The sequence below is a fragment of the Pyxicephalus adspersus genome, chromosome 1 (genome assembly GCF_032062135.1).
Source record: "Pyxicephalus adspersus chromosome 1, UCB_Pads_2.0, whole genome shotgun sequence".
In the NCBI taxonomy this organism is placed as follows: domain Eukaryota; kingdom Metazoa; phylum Chordata; class Amphibia; order Anura; family Pyxicephalidae; genus Pyxicephalus; species Pyxicephalus adspersus.
The window spans coordinates 81531779-81555465 of record NC_092858.1 but is presented as its reverse complement, the minus strand read 5'-3'; the positions used below and the strand labels follow the sequence as shown (position 1 = coordinate 81555465).

Below are 23687 nucleotides of genomic sequence, written 5' to 3'. Positions count from 1 at the left end.
AGGTTAAGATTCCTGAAGATATGTTCATTAGGAAAACTGCATTAAATGATAGCATAGAAGTAATTTTAAAAAACATTAACTAGAGAACTAATTTGTATGCTTGCCTACCTATTACCCTATATATTATGTGTATTAAAGTACATTTGTCCATCACTAGCTAACTTTTGAGTAGATAACTATAAAACAAGCACTTATGTTGGATAGCTTACTGAACATATCACCATGTTTATAACTACCACCCTATCAATGTGGGGTTCTTTAAAGCTGTCCTGATTGTGTGTTAAAGCAGAACTATAATTCTGCAAAAATAATGTGTGCTCAAGTAGGATTTTTATTGCAGAAGGAACAGGTAATGTTCCTGCAATAAAACTTACCTGCCTGTTCGCTATCTATTTTTTTTACATTTCTTGTACCTTCTGCAATAAAGGACCTGTCTGGTCACAATTTTTTAATGTTAGGATTTAGTTATTGCTTTAAGGCTATTCTATGCTATGTTGCTATTGCTTTTCTATTGCATTTTATGGCATTAGCTCTTGCTAGTAACTTTGAGAATGTCACATGGTACATACTATGTCTGAAACCTAATAAAAGATTTGTTTCTCTAGTGCTAGTAGCAATGGTAGTATTATTTGTTTTCAGCACCATGGACAGCTCACTTTACAATATACGTGTAATACAAATTAGCTAAAATGTGCATACTGTTTTTTTTTTACTAAACTGTCTTTAAATATAAGCATATTGGTACCTACTTTTTCTGAAACAGTTCATATGTTGGTATTCATGCTGTGTATGAATATGGTGTTGTAGGGTAAAGGGTCATTAATGAATAGTAAGAGCCAACAGCAGTAACTGTTATCAGAAGCTAACAGTTAATCTTTTTTTCACTCAAAAAAAAAAAGACTATGAAAATGTCAGTTTCAACTCAGCTATCAGAATTCATCCTTCATGTCCTCAATAATCTGAAATTAAGCTGGTTACAATGGGTCACTATAATTTACACTTCAGCACATTATTGCTTTTTGCATTGCTTTATTAAATAAAATTGTAGGAGTTATATGCACATTCACTTTTTCATGCAACGTGAACAAAACATAGACTTCTTTTTTTATTCTGAAAAAGATCTTGAAATAATTGGATACACTGTGAGTTTAACATATTTAAAGTGAGTCACCATTTACATTTGACGTAAGCATGGCTTTTGTTTCACTGCTGATTCCTTTTTTTCTAACAAACTATTGGCAGTTTTCCATTTATTCAACAAATAATTCCAAGGGAGAGCATACATTTCTATGGCTGTGAAAAAACACACATTGCTTAGCAACTGCCACAATTTCTTCAATTTGTTTTAAAGGCATGATATGTAAAACATGTTTGGAGAAAAGTAGTAGAAAAGAAAGAGAAAATGCAGACATAAAAAAAAGAAAACGCCTAAAAGGAAAACATGCTGATAATATTCTAGCAATAGTAGGGTGTATTAGTCTTGTCTTCCCTGTGAATACATGTTCAGATTATATTCTTCCAGATTCCACCGTAAAAACCCCAGGACCAGTTGTGGGGAAGAGGACCTGTCCTTTTTGGAGCTTGGGGGGGGGGGGGGGAGGTGAGATAGGAAGGAAGGGTGGCACACTTTTTACCTCCCTTTTCCTATCTACCCAGGCCCAATTGTCTTTTATATGGAAATGGTTTATATATATGGGGGCCCTTCAACTTTTCTTCTATATATTTATACACAAAATAAAACAAAACATGCAGAGATTTATGTGAGTATTTTATTGGTTCCATTGCAATTATTTTTATGAATGAAATTTCACATAATTGAAGGGACAGTACTAACTGACTCAGAAATAAAAGCTAGTGAGCTAAAATCAATTGCAAATTTACCTTGGTTATCATTAAGCTTTGTTGAGGTTTAAAAAATATTTGTATAAAGGTGATAAATATATAGAATATATGACTTGATGATAGATGATATATATTTAAAAATACTATTTTATAATCTACCAGTAAACTTAAATGCTGATAAACAATGTAGTCCAGATAGAAAATTCAATAACCTAATGGAGGTATAATAGTTATTGCCATGTGTGTCAGTGACCATTTTCAGTCAATTTCAGGGTCTGAACTTTAGCTGAAAGCCTTGTCAGTAGAATTATTTAGCAGACAAGGGTGTCAGGAAACCACAGAAGAGCAAGTCGGCTAGTTTATTAGTACTCATTACTCAGTAATAATGCCACAATAATTTTAGTTTAAAAAGGGCAGACATAAGTGAAGCAGCCCATATGGCCAATTTCAGAATGGTCAAGTTACCAGTCTGAGGCCGGTTTATGAAAAAGTATTGGTTTACCAAAGCAGGAGACAGTAAACATTGTCTGCAGATTCTCTGTAGGTGTATGTTAACTCTAAAAGTGAATAACAGTAAGGAAGACATTTGTTCACTTTGAACACCCAATCATGTGCTATGTAAATATATTAATATGATTGGTTAATGTGCAAATACACTTTAAAACAAAAGCAAGCAGATAGGTTTTTTTTGGCAGAAGGTGATGGCTATTGTACAATGAACCATACTGTCCTGCTTGTTTGCTATTTTTTAAGTACACTGAGCTGCAGGTGCAGGGAATGAAATAGCTTCCATGCATTCATGGGAGTTACATCATTCTTACAAGGCCTTTTAACCAAAAATTAAAAACCTGCACCCATGCGGGTAAGTTTATTTGCTTTAAAGTTAATAGATTATTCCTAACACAAATGCCTTTCACTACAACTGATTGTCAGATATATATGTTTGAGTATGCTGCTGCTGTTCAAGAACATCTCACCCAATATTGCAGGCATCCATCACATTGTGAGTGACATAAAAAGAAATGTTTATAACTGTGCCCATGGGTCCAATCTATTCTTTTGTCCTTCAAAATGAAATGTTCCTTTAAATGTCACAAACATCACTTTCATCACTCACAGATTAGTAAACTGTCGTAATTTCAGAGTACATTGTGTTTTAATAGGATTGGTTCAATATAACCAGGAGAAAATGCATCATATGCTGTAGCGTGTGGATCACATTGGTATTATCTCAATACGGTCATATAAGTGTAGTTTATATGTGTAATATGTAATGTGTTAATATTTTATATATATTTATATTTATGTTATTATTGTCACTCAGATGCACTGAAAAGAAAGACTTTTTTCTTCATAAGCCTTTGTTTGTTTTTAACCAATGCACCACTAAAAATGACCAAAGCAGGGACAATAGTTGTCAATATTTTAAAGGCTAATGTGATTGGTCTATGCACTCTAAACTCCACGGAATATAGAGTTTTTTTTACCTAGATATACACCCATAAATATATGCATGACTGCTATAAGAAATGAAATGTGTGAGAAATGAAATGATATGAAAAAGGTATTTTTTTTTTAATATTTAGCACTCCGACATTACATTTGCAATGGGATAAAAGTAGCAGCAATGGCAAAGCTGTATTGCTAAGCAGAAAACTGCCTCTATACTGACCAATTAAAGAAGCCCTATGCATACTTTTAAAAAAACTTTAATTTTAAGCCATCTTTTAAATCATGATGTGACAACAATAAATATCCTGACATATATTTGGTTAAAATAATTTTAAAAAAGCTAGATTCTCTTCAGGAAAGTAATGTTAAGGCAAAATAATAGAATATCTCTGCCTTGTATTTCATTTTCTCTTGGAGTGTTCTTCAAGGCCAGGTTCAACCGATAACTATCCTTCAAGATAGACAGGCAACAGATCAAGGACATTATTATTGGGTGTACAATGGCAAGATACGAGTTTATGTCAGTCACACCTTGGATGGTGTAACATCTGTGACATAGGAAAAGATCATTTATAGCGCTCCTAGCTGCTGCTATTTTTACTCGATCAGCGTGAAAAGCTATTAGCCTCAGAAACTGAGGTCACTAAAACAGATGGATGGACTTGCACTAATTTGATTGTAGCACCGTCAAGAGTATATGATTATATGCATGTATACTCCAGTAATGGTACTTTTTTTCCGGCTATGTGTTTTCATTGACACTGAGTGGGTCAAGCTAGAAATAAAGTGTCCTACTTATTAATTTTAAGGCTTTGACTATTTTGGTCATGTTACCCATTTAAAACAACTGAAGGGAAAACATGAATGTGATTCATCTTCTGCATTATTTTTTTTTATCTCTGCATATACAATATCTGCACTTCTTTCATTTAAAAAAAAAGCTAGAAGCTTATATGGGATAAAACATCTCTGACAATTTTAAATTTCAATGGATTAGTTGATAAATCATGAACTACATGGTGTAATCATACTAAGTATGCACTAAACATGTGTTATTTCACTCAAAACCAGAAACTGCTGTCTTTCAACCATTCTGTAATAGAAAAAAAAGATTTTTCCTTGTGTGGAGTTTTATGCATTCAGCATATTAAATTCCATTCCTATGTTTACTTTTTTTTTTGTATATGAAAAAATTTGCTTTACAGTGCACATCTAATAAAAATCCCTGGCTTAAAGGGATCCTGTGCTTTGCTCATGTTTTATAACATTATCTGTTCTTAATTTACATTTACACATTATTAAAGATATATGAGCTTCGAAGGGTGCATCTTTCATGGCTGGATATGATATAATGTATATTAAGTAAATGTCAACAGGTGAAAGGGTCCACTAACATGTACAAAAATGCTAAATCCCCTTTTCACTTTAAAAAATGTATTTCCCTAAATTGAACTACAACCTTCCCTTATTATCTTAACTAATGTACAGATTCCTTTAACTGCCAAAAGGCAATAGCTTTGGTAACCTAAGAATAGGCTGTCTGCATCACATTAAAAAGTAAAATTATTCTTATTGTGGTTGATGACAAACCAGTCAGCCTTGCTCTCCCAAGCCCACCTATAAGTGGTCATTATTAATCAAGTATTTGGGTAGCTGGCTTGTAAAGCAACTTTGTGTCTTATAACTGTGTAACAACCAAGACTATCTTTTGCACTGAAGTTTGTGTGTAAGTGCATAGATGTGAAAATTTTATTGATGGAGAAAATGTGTTTTACTGCCTGAAAATGTGAACATCCCCTAACTAATAACCTATTCATATGTGTAACAATTAGTACAGGGGGAAAAGGAGTGAAAGGGGCTCTATTAAACTCTCTGACTTATCCAGCTGTGTGTTTTTTTTCTATTTTTTTTTTTACAACACAGACTAATCACAATAGTAAGTCATTCTTTTGAAAACTTAAATTCAAGCATTCAAGCATCACCTGATAACTTTATTGATAAATATTCCTAAGCATCATTTGGAAATATTTTTTCATTTTGTTAATTTTTATTTTGGTAATATAGTAAATTAAATACAAAAGTTCAGAAAAATACATGGATTGTCATATCAACAGATATCTTTTGCTAGGAACCTGTGGATTCAGTTATAGTTTGGTTTTAAAAAGTTGCTTAAAAATTACTACAAGTACCCACTGCAAGCAATGCATTACTAATATTTGTTATTATTAAACAATATTCATATAGCACCAACATATTACACAGCTCTGTACATAAATAGGGGTTGCAAATGACAGACAGATACAAACAATGACACAGGAAGAGAGGACCTTGCCCACATGAGATTACAATTTAAGAGGTGGGGGATGTAGCACACAATAAGAGGAGGGGGTATTGAAGGGTTTAGAAGATGAAAGAAAAAGAGTAGGCAAACTTAAAAGGCTTGGTTGTAAGGGCTCTTTTATTAGTGTAGAAAGTAGGAGAGAGCTGAATTGGATGAGGAAGAGACTTCCAGAGAGCGGAGGCACCCCTAGAAAAGTCTTAGAGCTGTGTATGTGACAAGGTTATGAGTGATGAAGTCATTTGTAGGTCATTAGAGGAGTGGCTGGGGAAGTATTTTTCTACCAGGTCAGAAAGGTAAGTGGGACAAGAGCTGTGGAGGAATTTGAAGGCAAAGCCAAGGAGCTTGAATTAAATTCTAAGGTGAAATGGAAACCAATGAAGAGAATTACAAAGAGAGCCAGGCAGCAGAAGTGGATTGGTGGGAAAGATTGCTAAATCTGGCTGCAGCATTCATAATAAATTGTAAAGGAGATTGGGTTGGTGGAATACCAGATTGGAGGATGTTACAGTAGTCCAGACGAGTGATGATGGCGGTCCACAAAGACAGGGTGGGGCCTGTTTTGGAGATGTTGTACAGGTAACAATGACAAGACCTTGAGATGTTCGGATTGTAGGGGATCGAAGTTGATGCCAGAACATGTGCCTGAAGGGAGGGTCAAATAATGGTGTTATCAAGAGTTAGAAAGTAACTCTATTGTTTGTTGTAGTTTGGTTTCAAGATTCTTAGCAGGTAATACATTACCATTGCCAATACAGCAATAGAACAACTACACTGCAATGAAATCTAACATTGCAAAAACATTACGAGTGTGGTGAGTATAAAACATGCATATCAGTGACACCTTTAAAACTTTAGCAAATTAAAAAGAGGCCATGTGCTTTATACATTGTGTTCAAATATGCTCAAAGGCTAGAAACAAACATGCATTTTTCTTACAAAATATGTAAACGTATAACCAAACAGATTATGGTGGGATGATGGGATTAGACACGTAGATACCTTCTGTTCTAAGAAGGCTCTATTGTTCTTGATTCTCTATGTGTTGAACATAATCCCGTATCTAAATGTTTCATAAAGTGTCTTTATGCAGCTTTCTTTTCAACTTTTTTAAAGTAATGAACACTTTTGTGTTTGTAAGTGTCCTACAGCCACAATTCAGTGTGGTTTACATCTACTTATAATGCTGTAATGTAAATGGACTCCAAGATAACTGTGGAGGTACTTCAGGTATGTACATTAAATTTTGCTGCAATAAAAGGGTTAGACATGCACATTAATTTTTAATTATATTATTTGTGCAGTGCTCAAATTTGAACGAGGACCCAAACTGCATCTGCATGCCAATTAACAAATCAGTCATTCCCACTAAAGTGGACCCTTGGAATGACAAAACTGTCACATATTAAGACTTTTCACCATAGACGATGGATGTTAAAGCTAACACACTGAGAGTGTATATGGTTGTGTACTTGCTATTTTTAACTCTGTTTTGTACTTTTTGCTCTGCAGTTTGATATGCAACGGATAACACTGGAGGAACTAAAGCACATTCTTTATCATGCATTTCGTGATCACTTAACAATGAAGGACATTGAAAACATAATCATTAATGAAGAGGAGAGTTTGAATGAAAACTCTGGAAACTGTCACACAGAGTTTGAAGGAGGTACATTCTATTCATATTTCATTTCTTTAATTAGTTCTGTTTTAATTTTTAATATCAGCTTTACTTGAACTTAGGGGTGTTTAAAATATGTATTTTACAAACAAAAGAAGGGATGCAATGGTGCAATCAAAGAAATGTATTTTTTTTATTCTAATTCCATTGCCTATTTTAGTATGTTCCTCATATTAAAAAGTGACCTTGACTACTAAAATATGATAAGTGATTAGTGAAAAGGGATGAATGATGAATGAATAATGAAGTGTTCACAATAAATGAAAAGCAATATGATAAAAATGAATGTGATACAATAGGCAAAAGAAAAAAATTAATGTGACGACCAAACAAGAACCGATTCATGTACAATCATATGTAAACAATAAGACATTTATGGTAAAAAATGAGTGATATGTAATGAATGCAATAAATGATTTTGAGCAATGACTGATTCATCAGAAATTATAGGTAGTAATGCTACAGTACTATTAAACTTTTTTAATCTCTATATATACCTAACAATATTTCTTCGATTGAATAATACATTTCAGTATTTCCATTATTTTTTTATAATTTGCACTTTGTACTTATCTACCCATGTAGATTGTTACTTGTGTCTTACCATTAAAAAACAGCATGGTCTCATGTGGTGTCCAACAACATCTGTAATGAGTACACATCATCAACTCATAGATATCATGATCAGTTATAACTCATAGGACACATTCATTACACCAATTCTGCACTCCCTCAAGTTTCTGCAAATCATTCTTGATGTGACCATAGTACCTTTACATGCCATGGTTGTAAGCTTGACGAAACTGCCCAATGCACTAAAATGAAGCTTTAAATTGTTGGTTGTCTGACAATAAATCCCTATTGGCTATGGAAAAAGGTTTGGTAAGTATAGAAGGATAGGAGTTCATAGAAGTCATCGTGCAGGAGTTTATCTTAGCATTCAATTTAAATAGTGCTCCCTTTTATGCTCTCTAAAGCTGGAGAAGATATACTTTCAACAGTGAACTTGGGTGATCCAACCTGGAATGTATTTCTTAAATGTTTTCAACCCTGAACTAGATTCAGTATAGGTTTGCTGGATCACCCAGGTTCTCTGATGAAAGTGTATCTTCTTCAGCCTTAGGGAGCTTTATTAAATCAAGCCCCATATATATACTGGAAGGAAACAAATTACAATACCTTACTTTCCCCTAGCTGATTTTGCTAATAATATTTAGTGAGAATAATCATCAAATTTAGTCTTCAGCACATTTTAGATTTTGCCCTAAAATACATAGTTTATAAACAGTTTGTCATCAAAAGCCATCAGGTATCAGGAAAACTGACAGATGGTGAAAGGTATAGTCAAGTTTAAACTAATGAAAAACAAAAGACTTGCTTGTAAAATCTGGCTTTTTACTGTGTTTTATGAAAAAAAAAAAAATACAATGTAACCAAAGGTTAGGACTAGCACAAATATGACTTTCCAGCTGCTTCGCTGTTGATTATATTCCCTTATGTTATCATGGCGGTCAGAGCTGAGTTTACTACTCCAAACTAAATAGTGTCCTTCTGGAATCCAGATTGCAATTCAGCCTTAGCAATTCATTCTCCATCTGCAGCTAAATGCATTTGAGAATGATTTTGGAACAGCATTCAAACAATAAATCCCAAATACTCAAGCATAAATTCTATAGATCATTTAAATATATTATGAATGTAACATACCATATCTCTAAACAGCTACATAATGTGATATAAACAATAACAGAAACAATGAAGAAATTGTTTCCTGTCATTGTGTTTCAGCAAACATAAAGAAGGCCTAATGATCTTGTCACTGTGTTCAGATTTTGTTTTAATAGGCTGTCATGACAAAAGCATTATGATGCAGTGAGAAACATTTAGCCATCTATCTTTACATTGATAAACTGGGCAATTACCTGCATTTGATGTAGCAGCTTAGGTTAATGGTGAATACTGTATAATGGTAGTAGAAGCAAAACATTTTCTTTTCATTTTTATATGATATATATCATATGTTCTATTACTTGTACAGTAAGTAATCTTAAATGATATTAACATCAGCTTTGGTGGATGGGTATTTTGTCTCCAGCACTGTTGCCGGGCTGTGGGCATTAAACTATTTACATGCTCCTAATTAAATGTAGCTTTTAAACAATCCATCCCTAACTTTATATTAGAGGACTGGCAGCCTACCAATATTCTGTTCTTATAGATATAAAGCTAAGATGTCACTGAACAAATTTCCCTGCAATGCTTACGGATACAGAGGTTACTGAGGGCATATTTTAAAAGGCTTGTACTGCTTGTTTGGAATGTGTAAATACTTTAATTTGCATAGTCAGGGCACAGATTCCATTTAGACTACAATAGACTTTTATTTGACTTTAGCAGGCATGTCCCACCATGATGGCTATCTCCTAGGTATCCACCCACACTTTCCTACACTGTCACAAACCTTAAACTTTTTCAAACCTCTACTATGCAGCCTAGTATCCTATTATTTTGCACCCATGCACACTTTCCAGGTTAATAGACATCACCTGTCCCTTCTTCAATAAAAGAACTGCCTGGTTACAATTTTTAAATATAAGGGTTTAGTTACGCTTTACGGAGCCATGCTGCTTTTTGAAATGGATTTGTGTATGATAAAAAAACAAACATTTATCTCTCCTGGTACCTTAGATAATCACATTTTCAGCAGCATGGAAAGCTCCTGCTTGTAGTTTGACTGCAGGGTACAAATAATTATTTTCTTCACAAGTGAGATTCAACATGGTAAATATGCCTGGTGAACAGACATTTATTGTAAAAAGGTAAATGTGACTGTCAAATGTAGGGCAAATGGCAAAAATGGAGCAACTCTGGAGTGCAGAATAGGTGGGGAAAAATATAGATGATATTTTAGGATTGTTTAATAAATAGAAAAAAGGAAAATCCTGATATATACCTAAAATTGTTATTACACTTATTTTAATGTTTTTGCATCTTTGCTTAATTAGAAATGTCTTAATATATAAATTAGGTGGATGTTTTTATATTGCTTTATTAAGTTTTATGAATGATTGCTAAAAGAATGGCTGAGAAATTTACTTGATATGAAATAGTAAAAATAGTAAGTTTAATTTGACAGAATATAAGTTAGGTAATTTGTAAGTTGAGCAAATTTCTGAAAGTTTTGATCAGTTTGACCAAATAAGTATGAGTAAGGCTTTTTTTTTACCAACACACTTAACTTAAAAAAAAGACCTCCTGACCCTGCATATGGGTTTAGGAACCCAGGGTAATCTGTAGGAACTGGTCTGAAGACAAACACAAGTGTCACGGCTCCACAGGGCAGAGTTGTGGACCCTCTGTGTCACCAGCCCAGTGGTTGGAGACGTGCACGGGGCACAGAGTCTAACCAACAGCCCAGTCTACTCCAGAGCCTCTAGAGGTGAGGATGCCAGGAGCTGCTGCCAGGTTGCGGCCCCCATGTCCCCCAAGGCAGGTGACTGCTAACTAGTAAACTATAAAGGGAAGGTCATCTGATGGATGGGCCATTGACCTGCGGACATCCTAACCCACCACTAGAGGGAGTTCTGGATAGGAGGCAGTTCAGGTGCTGTTCACATGTTTGCCAGCAGGTGAAGTGCATCTGCAGAACTTTTTAGACCTCTGAGGCAAGGAGGCCGCTTACAGGGAGTCATATGACCTGGATTAGGAAGTAAGCAGAGAATGGGATCCCTGAGCAGAGCTGGTGCTGGCAGCAGGGGTATGCAAGGTGGGTGACACTATGGAGGGCACATTTCCCCTGGTCCTGCGGGGATCTGTGACAATACGTACCAGAAGGTGTATACACTTTTTTTTTTTTTTAGCAGCTAATAAAGATAAGTGTAAGGGCAAATAAACATTTTCATCAGGACCTATGCATTCATAGATACATACATTTTGACTTGATTTGACTTGACGTAGATGAATAATGTCCTGACCCATAATCACATTTGTTCTCCCAAAGACTTATAGTGATGAGAAAGAGATGTAGCGTCAGACAGATCTGTTTTAAATCACACTGCACTGGGCTAAGAACATGTTTAAAAAAATTAATGAAAAAACACACTGACCTTGCCAGAACTGCTGGACCATTGGCACGGATTTATTAACACTCTCCAAGGCTGGAGAGGATACACTTTCATCAGTGAAGCTGAGAAATCTCACAAACCTGAAATGGATTTGGTATTTGCTAGGAAATATTTTGAATCCTGGATCAGATTCATTGTAGGTTTTCTGGATCATCCAGCTTCACTGATGAAAGTGTATCCTATCCAGCCGTGGAGAGCTTTAATAAATCGGGCCATTTGTCTCTTTTTGTGAACTATAATGAAACCACTAATATTCTTTATCTTTCATATGTAAACTACTTATTCCCCAAACCCTATGGCTACTTCTATGTGTGTGGTAACCATTGTTCATTACATATATACACCGAAAAATTTGGAAGGTAAAATAGGGGCTGAAAACTGCAAAAAGAAAATGCAAGCATCATATTTTTTTCAATTAGGTCATTTGTTTTCGAGGTGGAATTACCTTTTGATTGTCTGTGTTCATTACTATATACATTTGCAACATATTTTCTGCTTTCTTTTCTCTTTTATGTTTATTCACTTTTAACTTGACACCTCCTTTGTAAAGGTGTCTTTATAGCACTCGGCTGATGTGATGGATTATTTCATTGCTCCAAGGGTCTGGGGTTAAAATGATTTTAAATTTCCTTTTTTAAACTGTAATAAAGGCATTAAATAAGATGTCAGATAGTGTATTGATGGAAGACTTGGTGTAAGCGGAATGACACGATTTGATTTGGATAGATGGAATATGTCTTGCAACTTCAAGGAACTAGTGTAGTGGTTGGTTGGTTTAAAAATGTCTTCTTAATCAGATGATGGTATGGAAACTGCTTTTCAGGTGATCAGCATGACCTTGTATAAAACATTTGGTATAATTACATACAGGCTTATTTTTTTGCATTGGTTATTGTCTACAAGTTTTAAACTGGCTTTCTAAAGGAAAATGGAATTTAGGTTGGAGCATTTGTCATCTAAAAAGATCTAGGAAGTACTATTATATTATTAGCTTTTCTCAATAGCTGCAGTCTATGCTTTTGATTCTGTGCTGTGCAGTGTTCTGCACAAGGTGGTGCATATTAGCAAAAGTAGGTAGTTCTTTCCAGCATTGGTTCTATGATATGTTTTCTTTAGAAGACATATCCCCCAGGCCCCAAACTGAAGTTTGCACAATCAAACAAACAAAGTGAATGGTAAAGATATTGGGGGAACAATGCAAGGAAGCAGCACAGCTTCTTTTAATAAATATCAAAAACCTGCATAAACTAATCTCTATTCTCTAAACCCACAGTTGATTCATAGGAATTCAGAAAAATCCATGTCATTTTCATTTTGCTCCAACATAGTGTATGCACTCCAGGTGCCAATGCCTCTGCAAACTTCACTTGTCATTGCAGGCCCCTCTTTTCTACCTCCCCAGCCTTTTACCCTCCTGCTAATTTTTATCTTTATCCAGGTTTCCCTTGCTCTTTGCATTGTGTTTTTAATTAGTATCTTACATTTAGAGCACTATATTCAAGTTGTCCTGCTATTGCAGAATTCTTTGAATGTTTGATCTGCATATGTCTTCATCCTCATGTCAGCGTTTATAATAAACCATTGGTCCCTGCTGCCATTTTTTATAAGGACATTACTAACCTATGGTCTTAGGCTACGTACACACTTGCAATGGTTCTCATCTGATAATTGGCTCAGGGCTGATATCGGACGAGAATCTGGCGCGTGTACAGTGCCCGTCGTCCATCGTCCGGGCAGATCCACGGACCATGGACAACGAACGATCTTAATAGAAGTGAAGAGGGAGAGAGCGCAGTGGTGCTGCTCTGTCGTTCCCCCCTCCCCTCTCCATAGAGCAGAACAGTGCTGTATGTACAGCACTCGTACATGCATCATGCAGTTTGCCGTTGGAAAGGGTTGTGAAAGAGCCTTTCCAACAACAAAGATTGCACGTGTGTACAAAGCCTTAGAATTGCAGTGAGGACAGGTGGCACTTTTTTTTTCTTCAAAAGATGGCAGTGGACATGGGCACTGACATATTGCAATGCGGAAACCTATTTGAAAGTGTTTGAGGAAGGAGGTAAAACATAGTAGGATAGCTCATTAGGCTAAAACAGAGGGATATCATAGTTGGTGGACCTGAAAATGGGGAATCAACGATAGCATGGGGAATGGACTGAGGAGTCTGGAGATCGATTAGTCCTCCTCACTATTCAGAGAAGTGATAACTACTTGATGCCAACTCACAGACAGATAACTTATCTCTGATATCTAAAGTTCTTTAAACTGAACAAACCAACTTATAATATGATATATTAAATAGTATAAGGCATTTTGAACATTTACAGGCACTTTTTTAATTTATTTTCAATGTATTACCTTAATGTGTTCTTATAATTACTTTTTGTCATTTTCTTTCTCTTTTATTTTTTAGTACATTCCCAGAAGCAGAACAGGCAAACCTGTGTACGGAAGAGCCTTATATGTGCATTTGCCATGGCCTTTATTATAAGTGTCATGCTGATTGCAGCCAATCAGATCCTTCGGAGTGGCATGGAGTAGTACATTTTTTTTTTACCATAGCACTGTGAACAAAATTAACCATGCATGCGCATGCCTAGGTGAACATTTTTCTTAATGAATATATAATGGGAACTGCTGCAAGAACAATCGTTCTGCAACAATACAAGGCCAGCAGCTGTGAAGTGGCTTGCGGAACAATTGAATCTTCTCGGCGGGACACAAAAGGGCTGTCTTAATGCTTTAAAGGTTTTGTTTCCAAATGCAATAAACCCACAGGAGTTCTAAATTATTACTTCAAAGTAAAATGATAATGCCATGATTTTGTACATATTCATAGATGTCTATAGGCAGCAACAGGTCACAAAACCTGTTGTTTGAAAACAGTGTTGTACAATCAAACTTTACCCATGCATCTTGTTTCTGCCACCTACTTTCAGGAAAGTGTCAAGGTAGATTTTGCACTGATATAATCACAGTGGCCATAATCATACATTGGATTCCTTGTAATGTATTATTTTACTACTGCGTGAATATCCATATTTTAGGATATGTATATATCAATTTATTTATTTTTTTCATTTAAATTGTTATACTAGATATCTTTTTGAAAGTACAGATCTGGTATCTGTTATCCAGGATGGTTTAAATTTTCCAACTTTCCAGATAAGGGGACTTTCCATGTTTGCAGGTTAAAAAATCAGTACATGTGATATTCACCAAATATTTACAGCAGGGGAAACAGAAACCCATAGTAACCAGTTATGAAAGTACTTTATGGTTATAAACATTGGAACAATTAACTATGTTTGGATGCTGGGTCACTATGTATGTAATATTTGCTATTGATATGGTCTTTCAATAAATACGTTTGTGTAGAATGCAGCAAAACACATTAAAATTGTGTCCACGGGGGTGCTTTCTGCATATATCTTTGTTCCATTTGTAAAGTGATAGTTGCATCTGTATTTTAGGGCTCATTTTCAACTGTTTTCAACCCGCTCAGGTTCATAGGGCTAAGTATTATTGCTGACTGCATAGCGCCAAGACTGGCACTTTGGTTCTGACTGCTCCTGTGAACTGACATGCACGTTCTCTACAGGGTTCTTAAACCCTACTTGCACAGCCAGCCAAGTTCCATTTATTCCTAATGAATTTAACACAGAGCACACCACACAAAGGTAACCAGATAAATGTACAATTAAAATACTAAAAGTCTTTGTCACATTGTCTCATTACTTGGCTCTTATATAATGTTTAGCTATTGTTCCACTTGGCTACAGGAAAATTGTTAATGATCAAAGCCGTATTTATGATCATTTTTACATATGAATTACAATTAAATTTTTTCTGAATTTATTATTTTCTGAATAAAATGTCTCTGGATAACAGATAACTTGGCTGTTCAGCATAATCCTAATGAGTAACATGTTATTTATGTAATATTGTGAATCCTTTTTATTTCATTCTATAAAGACGGAAGCAATAATAACAAAGGCACAAAATATAAGGAGCTAAGTTCAAAGTTATTATCAGGATACTTTGTTGGTCATTTTATCCAGCTAATATTTTGACAGCTAAGTCTAGAAATATGATTTTGCATTCTTGGTATGTTGACGGAGTGACTGTGTACCATTTATGAAAAATTCCTTGAACTTTTCACCTTTTGTCCATTAAATAGATTCTAAAGAGCCAAAGCCATATTAATGTATTTCGCAACTTCCATGCTAAATGCATGCATTTCTGGATTTGCACTATGAACGTATGCCCATTAAACAGTGACATTCATTTAGTGAAATATTGTGGAAATTGATTTGCATTAACCTAAATCATTTCTTTTTTCCCTAAACATATATTTAGTGACTTATTATATAAATTCAATGTACCCTTGTATACAGTAAAGATACAGACTACTTACTTTTTATCCATTTGTTGCTTGGGGGTCTTTTTTATAAACTAGTTGGTGACTTGTTCAAAGAAAAAGCACATGTTTGTTGTGTGCAAGATGAGATTGAAAGGTAAATAAAATTGGGGATGAGTGAATGTAGTTAATGTATTTTAATGTGCTTATAAGGTATTAGGAAGAATGTACCCAGAAGGGCATTATAAAATGTATAGTCCTTGTATATGTATTGTAATGTGCTTTCTCTTTCGACTGTTATCTGCTATTCTAAATGCAGCTTGAGACTAACAGCTTGATTAGTAGTGGGTATATTTATAGTATACTGGCTAATGGGAGTTAAGTTTTTTGAATGTTTGATATGGTGCTCATTGTTTTATGGCCATTAACTAAGGTACACAACTCCTATTGGCTGGTTGTTGTTTCTATGAAAGTGAAGTTATCCTTTAAAGGGAAGCTCACACAAGCAAAAGAGTGCTTAGAGGTTGTAACATTTTCTTTAAATCAGGGTATGCATAAACTTTGCAAAGAAATACAGAATTTGCAGTCTACTGTACAACACTGTAACTTTTCCTGTCATTTTCTTAATACCTCATTTCCATGCCCATTGTAAATGCTAAAATAGAATCCTACAAGGTTACGGTAAGGATACCTGTAAATAAAATATGTATAATTGTAAAAAAAAAAAAAAAATGGAAAAAAAGCAAATTATTGCCCACAGCCCAGTCATATTTCTTATTTTATTTTTAAAGAGAATACAAGATAAAATCTAATTGTCAGAAACAACTCTCCTTTTTTCCCATTTTCTTTCTGCAGTATTTTATTAAACCCCCCACCCCCGCCAAGTAAAAATATTATCCTGCTAGTTGCAATCTGCACAAAGTAACTAGCTATTCTTAGTCTGCAAACATCTGAATTGTTCCTTTGAATGAACAAAGCTTCAGCAATCTTTGGAAGAACAGAAAGAAATATACTGAGTGGTTACAACTGTGCTCACAAAGTAAGAATTTAATGGCAGGTCCTGCTGCTAACTGCTGATTTCCACTTTGACGTTACATTTGGCATTTAGTCTATTTTGATTTTCAGTTCACTCTGTAGTATGACGGTAGTCAACATGTTATAAAGGATATATTTGCATATGTTATGTGCAAAAGCATTGTAGATTACATAGATATTATTTTTCTTTGTCTGCCATAAAGAAAAAAATAGAATGAAAACGAGAAGAAAACAATCATGTAATTGTATGTGATTGTGTTGAAAATAAGCAGGGTGCTAAATGTTAATGGACGTTTGCTCAGGAAACAACCATGGGAGGTGAAAGACTAGCAAGGCATGTCAATTTAGGAAACAAGAATAGATTTTTAAGCCATTGACTCACTTTATTTGTGAAGTAATATAGGTCTCTTCAGATTGATTTCACATTTAAAGAGAACTTGCATGAATTTTGTTCAATATCACAGTGGTTTTGGACAAATAAATCAGATATACTGATTCCAATCCAATATAAAATGGAAGTTATATCAAAATAGACAAATGTGGATCACATAGACTCACAGATGGAATATATAGGAAGGGAGGAGAGACAGGGTGTTTGTACTCCATCGCAAATGTATTCCTCCATCATAATGTACTCCTCATGAATATATAATAAATTATATGCAAAACGCATTGTCATTACAAAGAAAGACTTAATAATTTCTTTGTCATCTTTATTGGATGGAATTCATTAAAATGTTTTGATTTTTTTTAAGTAATACTTTTTGATTTTGCCGTGGTTTACTCTGTGACTTCAGTAAGGTTTGCTGGATTACCCAGGTTTACCTATGATAGTCTATCTTCTCCAGTCTTGGAGAGCTTTAATAAATGAGGCCCAGTGTGTTTATCACTATGTAATCTAGGAAGAAATCTTACATGATCCCAAAACATTGGCCTTTAAACGTGACAGAGATTTTTTGCAACATGCAAGAATACTGAGTTTTGAAGTGTTGGTGACTTTGAATTTTGTTACCAACCAACAACTCAGTTCTCCACAAAATCCACTTCTGATGAGAAGGAACCGCGGTCTTTGTCGATATTTAATTTTTTCTTTTACCTTTTTTGGTTTGGAACATTGTTAGCTGTATTGTAATTTCTAAAGACTTTTGAAGCTTGACAGAAACATTTTCAGAGCAGAACATTTTAAAAAGTCTTGAGTGGAGTAATATGCCAAACCATGATTCTGAGGAAAAAACGTTGTAAAAGATAGTCTTTTGATGCTGCTATTGTATCACAATCTGAACAATATTACTATTTCACAACAAACATCATAGTGCCATAGGTGCCAGCCATGGGGAGCCCCAGATAATTGCACAAGTTTTTTACAGGAACACGAAAAAAACTTCCGATTATTATGTGTTTTTCATGCCTTATTGTTAAAGGTGCCTAAACATAATTCATTTATGCCCCAGATTTAAGGTCATATATACTGTTTATAGGTGGCAACTCACTATTGCCCAGTCTACATCTTTAAAAGATCACAATACCACCACGTCTGTATATTAATTGACCTATAAATTGAATGACCTATAAATAACATCCATCTGTGTAAAACAAATGACAAAATAGTTATGACCTTGAGTCAGCCTGTCTAATCTTGGGGAGTTTAGTGTATAGCTTTAGGCCGAAAGCACATAGGCCAGAGATAGCCAGTTGCTGCCTATGTAAACATAGCACTGTGTTTTATGAATTTTAGAAATAAATAAAGGTAATGGTTTATAAAATTATTATTAATAATTTCATGCTAGTAGTCCTTACATTTAGGTTTAATAAAAAGTTGAGGTTGGTAAAGGCATGCATAGCTTTGTATTGAAACACCCTAGGTGCATGTTCTGTTTTTATGCTCCTAGAATTGGGCTAACTCATGCATTCTTTCATTTAGGTCTGATGTAGCTTTACTAATGTCCCATATAATATGTAGTGGGATTCATCTCTTTATAATAGTATTGTGAAAATTGTCAAAGTATCAAAGAAGAAAGAAAGGAGGTACATAGCTTGTGTAAAAAAAACAGGAACCAAGGGGTTACACAGAATGCTGCTCATGTAAGCAAACATGTTTTTAAATCACACTTTTGAAAAATTGTTTGCAGCCATAAGAAAGATGAGATGTGCAGCTCAACAATATATACATTTGATAAGTCAGTGAATAATTTGGGTATTTGTTTTGCATATATTTTCAGCTAAAACATTAGCTAAATACATGAGTGTAAGTTAATTCAGTAATTCATTTAACATAATTGATTTAGTTTGAGTTTACTGAAAATGTGAAATCTTATGAGACATAATATCAGATATTTCTTACATGATAATAAACAGTATGCAGTACATTTTTCAGTTAGGTGGCAAAAAAATGGCAAGAAGATTACAAAATAGGGTTTTAATATACACATTTTCAGAATGGAAAAAGGAAATGCAGGCTGCACAGTACTTTCTACTGGACTGCAAATTACCTTTTGTATTTCTAGCAACATTAAAATCCTTTTCTTTACACAAAGTCTGGTAGAAATTAAATTAGACCAGGAATTGACACATAATTTAAAAATGTTTTGGGTATTTTTTTACTAACTGGTAAAATTATTGCACTAGAAACAATATAAAATATAAAGGAATGCAAAGAAAATAAGCAGAGAATTATTTTTATTACTAAGTATACATTTTTCCAGACTTTTGTTTAAATTGCAATGAAACATTAGGTCAATACTTATAGTTACATGTATCAAAAATAGATATACTGAAAGACAATCCCATGTCCATTGGGATATATATATATATATTTATAAAGAATGTTTTGCAATACAAAGGATTTCCAGAGATTTGACAGTTGGATAAAGGTACATTACACCAAACGCTTGCTGTATTTGTGTTAAATGAAGACATTAGTTTAAAATAGTGCTAAAAAATTATCAGAAATATTCCTATGTTATATTTACAAGTATCCTTTACATTATTTCAAACTATATAAATGTTAGGAGGTAAACATATCTCCTTCATACAAAATACAAAAAAATACTACTTATTAAAGATTGTAAGGTAAATTTTACCAGTATTCATTTTAGTCTGTCTAGAGTACAACTTTAAGCTATCTTGTCCTTTTTTCGGTTAATATTTAGATGTTTTGTTTGCAGAATCTTAAGCATTTATTAATAGTGTAAACTATTAACTTTATTAATAGTTAATAAATCCTAACTTTTTAAAACTCTAGTCTGATCACTTACTGAACTTTTGTCCTGTACCTTCTGTACATTTACCATGGTATTAATATTTTCCTTGATGGTCTAGAGAACATTTTTTTATTGATTCTACTCTGACCACTGTCGTAGAAACTTGGGGTAAAGGATTACATTGTAAAAATGCATTTTTGGTGCCGACTTAAGGGACTCAAAAAAGTGTAAGTCTCAGGTATTATTAGGACTTTACACTCACGTCTGGCTTTAGTCCTTTTGAAAAATGACCCTTTATAGTAAACTATTATGGTTTTTGTTTTATTTTACAAATTCATTTTTAATGCAGTGTGATCATGTGCTATTGCTACCAAAGCTCTCTAAAGAGAAGATATGGACACTACTTGTTTCAGATGTGATTTTTCTCTCTCAAAATGAAACTCAATACAGTGTACCTCTACAGAGCAGATTGGGAGGGAAATGGTAAAATGCTTTAGGTGTGTGTGTATATGCTTAATTTTACCTTTAGCTATTGATGTCTGTAAACAACATAAGTTTTCCATAAAACAAGTTAAAAATAGTCTAGTAAATATGTGAAGTAGGACTTTGAGAAATATCTATATATTGTATTTCATGAAATGCTAATAATGAAAAAAATATTTTATCAGTTGTATTACAGTTTTGAAATTAAAGAAACCTAATATATATATAATTACTGGTTTTGATTTACTAAAAAGCATGGAGTCTAATATACAGTAAACCTTCAAGAATTTATATGGCTTAAATGTTTTAGAGTTAAGTGACCTCTTAAAATATCATTATTGCCATTTTCTGTATACCTAATGTATGTTTTCATTTATATGGGATGTAATATTGAAATAAAATGTACTTTGACTGAATAATTAAGAACTCCTGTTAAAAAAATGTAAAAAAAGAAAATAACAATAGAAATATATAGCACATCATATATTGTACATGATGTTATTTATCATTTCATATATGTAAATCATTGTTTTCCAGTTGCTGTTGCTGCCTCCAAGTAAAGGGAAATAACTTTTAAATTGATTGCCAGCAACACAATAATGTGTATTCCCTTTCTTACTAATTTCTACAGAGCCTTATTACCTATACTGCACTGTATGACAGCCTGTGGGCCTTGCAACAAGTTAAGTGACCGCAAAACCTGGCCGACTTCTCATGATTCTCAGCCAAATGGTCAGTGCTCATTCTTGTTACAGAGCTCTAAAGGAAAATGTCAAAAAGTGGCTGCTATGGGTTTAATAACTCTTATGTACAATATGAATATATAATGTGTAAATATGAATTATAATAAAATTTAGCATGCAAATAATATACCTGAAAATAAATATATATATATAGATATATATATTTAAAGTATTTCAGCATATAAAGGAAAAATGACTGCCATATGTATTAGAAATTTACTATAACCAAACTCTATGTAAATATAGAATATGTAAAAAAAATAATTTTGTCATTATTTCTGAAATAGAATAAAGTTACTTTTTTTTTCTTTCGGTGTTGTATTTATTTTTAGCTGTGTCTACTTTTTTTAACCTACACTTAATAAAATTACCATGGGATTTATGGGATCTATACCAAGGTATAACATAGGATCTAGACTGAAATTGCATCCATAATGTTCAAAGCTGTTGACTTAAAACAATCATAATTCAACAGGGTAAATATACACTGGCATTCTATGTGTATCATGCAAAACTGAATGCTTTTAGAACTAGCATTTGCCCACCAAGATGTTCTATGTGGTAGGTTGGGGCACTTTTGGGGCCAGCAGTAGACCTGAATGTGGACTGCAGCTGTAATGTGAATAGCTGGTGCTGTGCATTTTTATATGGTGTGTTGTTAGTAAAAGCTGTGATACAGGCCAGACTGTAGAGAACTTTTTGGAGGGGCCATAAAGATTTTTAAGTCTTTACAGTTGAACACCAAGTAATCTATTTTTCCACCACATTTTTCTACTGAAATAGTCCATGTTCCCTACAGTAACATTTAAAGTAAGTAGTAAAATGATAAATTATATTTAGATAGCAGAAATGTTCTTGCTATGATTCAGAAATGGCTGCAAAACCCTTTAACACAGTATGGAGAAAAAGAAACTGTGGTGTGCTTAGTGTTTTGTAGCGATATACCGTAGGTAGCCAAATAACACTGATCACTAGGGATAGCGTAAAAAATGGTTGAAGTGGACCAACACATCTCAGAGGCAAATGATAAAAGTTAGTTAAAAAATAAATAATAATTAAAATAAATAATAATAATATTATATATATAGTGTGCCAGAGAGAGTTACTGGGTGTGGCCACACAGACATGGGAGGGGCTTTTGTCCACCACATATATCCTCAACAAAAAAAGGTATATATATATAAAAAGAAAAGGCACATATATCATTTATATATATATATCCCAACATAACAAGTGCAGATGTTAGGTCCTTTACAAAGCAAGTATATATATCAGCCCCCTACCTCCCCTATACTGCTGTACACTCGATTTAGAGGCCAGGAGAAAAGACAACAATTATAACTAAAAAAGCTGGTAACTAAAAAAGCTGGTAACAAAAGCTACTAGCCCAGGACTATTTGGTTCCAGAGAGTGCACAAGTCTTAAACAATAGGCACCTTCCTATGTCAGTCCCTATTGGCTGCTGCCATCATGACTGTGGCATGACAGATCTCTTTGCTTCTACTAACATCCTAACCCCCCACCCCTCCCGCCTAAACCACCTTAGCCCTTCAATAATGGCATTAAACTGTTTTTGGTATAAACTTGGCCTTTCGACCATTTATAAATTAACAAAAAATAACATAATTTACAACATTCCTTTTCTGCCCCTATACATTCAAATGTTGCATAACACCAACAGCAGGTTGCAGATCCTCAAAAGGCATTAACCCTTACACCACCATTGACCAAGGGATCAGCACAAACCATTGATATATCTGGCACACAGGCTCCACTCCACTGCCTCAGGAACAATACCATTCACATCTCCTAACCATACCATTCACATCTCCTAACCACCCAAACCATAACTTTTTAGAGACCCATACCTTAGATGGTTCTCCACACTCCCATTACCTTAAACAACACACACTTGTGATGAACCACAATTCCCCCATTCTTTGCAATGAAACACCCCACCTCCCAATTAACCTTCCCTCGTGCCTTATTTAAACGATCAACCGACCTTGCACACCTCAAACGTGACCTGGACACTATCTCCGACCACACAACAATGGGAACGCTGTACCCAACCTCAAAAAATCTCATTTTATGTCTCTAATCAACTCGCGTATTGACCTTACCCCCATGTCATTTCCCCCTGCGTGTATCACCAATACATCTGGTGCCTGATCGAACTTTGCAAGTTTGAAAAACTCTGGCAACAGCCTGCTCCACAGCATTCCGGGCACCCCTATCCAACAAATCACCCCTGCTGTACGCGAGATTCCCAGCTGCCGGCCTCCTGGACACACATCCCCTCTCTTTGCTCCCCATCTCACATACGAGGGCCCAACGATCCATATTAAACTGGGGCCTGAACCTATGAATACAGAAAACACTAGAGAATACACTAGAGATCCACCTCAAAAATCGCCCCCCCTCCCCCC

At 34.5% G+C, this 23687-nt stretch overlaps 1 protein-coding gene across 2 annotated transcripts in view; it reads left to right on the top strand.

The window, feature by feature from the left end:
* CALN1 (calneuron 1) overlaps window positions 1–21483 on the top strand; it is a 139401-nt gene extending 117918 nt beyond the window's left edge. For both annotated transcript variants that reach the window (XM_072415952.1, XM_072415943.1), the window contains exons 5-6: window positions 7145–7301; window positions 13851–21483. In XM_072415952.1, the coding sequence (XP_072272053.1) occupies window positions 7145–7301; window positions 13851–13978 (285 nt within the window). In that variant the 3' untranslated portion in view covers window positions 13979–21483. The remainder of the gene's footprint in view (window positions 1–7144; window positions 7302–13850) is intronic.
* The last annotated feature ends 2204 nt before the right edge of the window (window positions 21484–23687 follow it).